The 2,802-nt window shown below is 29.1% G+C and overlaps 1 protein-coding gene across 1 annotated transcript; it reads right to left on the bottom strand.

Annotated features, from left to right (window-relative positions):
• Window positions 1-1,287: 1,287 nt before the first annotated feature.
• Window positions 1,288-2,225, bottom strand: LOC123655844. The gene is made up of 4 exons (XM_045591597.1): window positions 2,136-2,225; window positions 1,903-2,055; window positions 1,677-1,817; window positions 1,288-1,510 (listed from the first exon to the last, which is right to left on the bottom strand). Exons 1-4 carry the CDS (start codon window positions 2,223-2,225, stop codon window positions 1,322-1,324), a joined length of 573 nt encoding a protein of 190 aa, XP_045447553.1. The 3' UTR covers window positions 1,288-1,321.
• Window positions 2,226-2,802: the final 577 nt, after the last annotated feature.

Below are 2,802 nucleotides of genomic sequence, written 5' to 3'. Positions count from 1 at the left end.
TGAGAAACAAGAAAATTCAATAAATAAAATGTTTCAACCGTACCCACAAAAAGTGTTTCAACTGTCCCCAACCCCCCTTCTAGGTATAAAACTGTTTACAGGAAGATTGATAATAAATTTGGATTAAAACTAATCATACTGCCATATTCTACAAATGTCAACTAAAACAATACAAAACTCTTAATACTCTAACTTTAATCAAAACCATAATAATAGCAAAAGTGCACGAACAAAAATACTTACTTTTCAGTCAAAAAACACAATGGGGTCTCCTATACACAAGTACAGCGCGCGAAGAATGACGCAACACTAAAATTCATGTTTCGACCTGTCGACCGCTTCGTTCTCCCTTTGTACCCCTCACCTCTTCACGCACAGTTCACGAGATATTCGCTTTGTTTCAACCGTCCACCGTTTCAACCGTACCCAGTCTACCCTACTGTCTTCCACGGCTTCTCTTCCCATCTCTTGGGTACCACTCAGAAGCTGCCTTACACCATTTTCCTTGTTTGTCGCGCATCATATGTCCGGTCCACATGGCCGATGCGTAGTAGGATATCAGTTAGCTTAGTTTTCATCCTGATGTCGGTATTTCTGACTCTATCTTATTACTCTCTACTCTATCTATTTTGTCCCTGCTATTCTGCGCTCGATTGCTCTTTGACATTTGGCAAGTTTGTCTCTTAGAGATTTGGTGAGTGCCCATGTTTCACACCCGTAAGTTAAGCATGGAAGGATGCATGTGTTGAAAGTTTTTCTTTTCAATGCCATACCCAATAGAAATCATTAAAGAGATCCAAAAATAGACAAATTTTTAAGAAAATTTATTTAATCATAAATCACGAAATACTGTTAGAGAAACAATTCATTAAATAATAAAACGTGCACTTCTAATACTAGATACATACTTCATAAGGTCATCAAAGAAACTGTTTTATACATATACCAAATTAAACAAAAGCATGTCACTCATTACTCAAAACAAACTACCTATGCAAAAAAATATTTAATTTATTTTTTATAGTTTTACCCACCACCCGCGTTAAAATTTAGGGAATGAAATTTGACAAACGCTTAAATTAATGTACATACATTTGTAAATAAATTTACGATTATTTCACTGAATTCACGTCATCATTGAAGTTTTTTTTTTTTTTTTTGTTCTTTTAGGAAAAATATCGTTGACTTATTATTTGTTAATAAAAAAAAATTAAATTAAGAATGTAAGACTAAGTAATACTTATAGTCTTTTGAAATAATTCAATCAAGCAATCAGTTATTGAAATGTCCTTGAAATTTTTACATATTTTTTTAACATTCTTCAATTGTTACTTATTTCAGTTTCTTTTTCTGTACGTTTTTTCGAAAATTTCATACCAAGCGTTAAGCACATAATATTGCCTTGCTTAGATGTACCTAAACTTTTTAAAGAGTAATCTCCGTAAAAAAATGATGATCCAAAAAATGCGTAAGTAAGTTCCTCAAAAGGTATAGAAAAAACATATGAACCCTGAAAATAAAAATTTATGTATGTATCAAATTATATTTATATACGATTATATTATAAGAGTTAAAAGAGATATTTATTAAAGAAATTTGAATATTCATCTCATTTATACTAGAAAATCGTAGTATAATTTTATTATAGTACAAAACTTGATAGTAACTTTACCAACCTTTTTAATAAAACAGGAGTTCGTTTTTAAGTAGGTAAATACTACAGAAGCGATTGCAAAATGTTTGCATGGATCAGTTATTTTGTAGGTCCAAAGTAAATTTTTTCTATTATTCGTTAATGTATACACCCATATTTTAACCTGATATGGAATAAATATTATAAATTAAATAGATACATACTTTTATTATTATTATTATTATTTGTAAATTTTATTGCTTACTTACATCTGTAAATTTAACGTCATCTAAAAATGTTAAATTGTAATAAGCGATATAATGACCGCCATCGTTTGTGATGTTAGTAAATATTACAGTATCATTTTTCGATTTCGGTCCCTTGCACATGTTATATTGCGTCCAGCTTACGTCGTAAGGTCCCTATTTTTTACATATATTAATTAGCTGCATAGGTATAATATTTTTATATATTAGTTTTTTTTTAAATATTATGTACTTACAAAGGTATTGGCATCATTTTGTAGTAAATTTAACATATTTACTGCTGAAATAATCAACAGGAAACATAAACCGCCTACTGTTGCACTCATGGTGAATGTAAATGAGATTATAACGACATCATAGTCTATTTCAATATTAATCATTTACTAATGACTTTTTAATCATTTAATCTCATCATATTGTTAGTAAATGTTGTGAAAACAGACATTTCAGAATTAAAATCCGGGTAAATTTTTTATGACCGAGAAATATCCGTAAAAAGTAAATATTAAAAATTAAGATATTAAATTTATTTTCATTATAATAAGTATGCGTTATCGTGATAATAACGTGTTTGTTTGGACGAGATTCAAGAATATAATATTAACAAATACAAATATACCATATTCAAAGATTAGTATTATCCAACAGAAACAAAAGAAGCTGATATAACAAATCGAGATAAAATGTTTAAATATAAAAATAACCCAAATTATTTTCGCAGCAGATTTTAAACCCTATAAATCACGATTTTTTTCTTCGTGGCTAAATATATACATATATACTAAAAAAACCCCCGCCCTCCCTTTAAGGTGATAATAATCACTTGCCCAATACATATATATATTTTGTAACAGTCTTAAGCCCATAGTCAAACATATATCCAAAAACTGTATATATTAATAG

Source organism: Melitaea cinxia, chromosome 8 (genome assembly GCF_905220565.1).
Source record: "Melitaea cinxia chromosome 8, ilMelCinx1.1, whole genome shotgun sequence".
Lineage (NCBI taxonomy): Eukaryota > Metazoa > Arthropoda > Insecta > Lepidoptera > Nymphalidae > Melitaea > Melitaea cinxia.
This window is presented reverse-complemented; position numbering and strand designations above follow the sequence as displayed.

Excerpts from the sequence above, each read along its gene's own strand:
- LOC123655844 (XM_045591597.1), bottom strand. The coding sequence starts at position 2,225 with ATGAGTGCAACAGTAGGCGGTTTATGTTTCCTGTTGATTATTTCAGCA. Across the intron at positions 2,056-2,135 it reads AAAATGATGCCAATACCTTT|GGACCTTACGACGTAAGCTG; the intron begins GTAAGTACATAA and ends TGTAAAAAATAG. Across the intron at positions 1,818-1,902 it reads ATGACGTTAAATTTACAGAT|GTTAAAATATGGGTGTATAC; the intron begins GTAAGTAAGCAA and ends ATTCCATATCAG.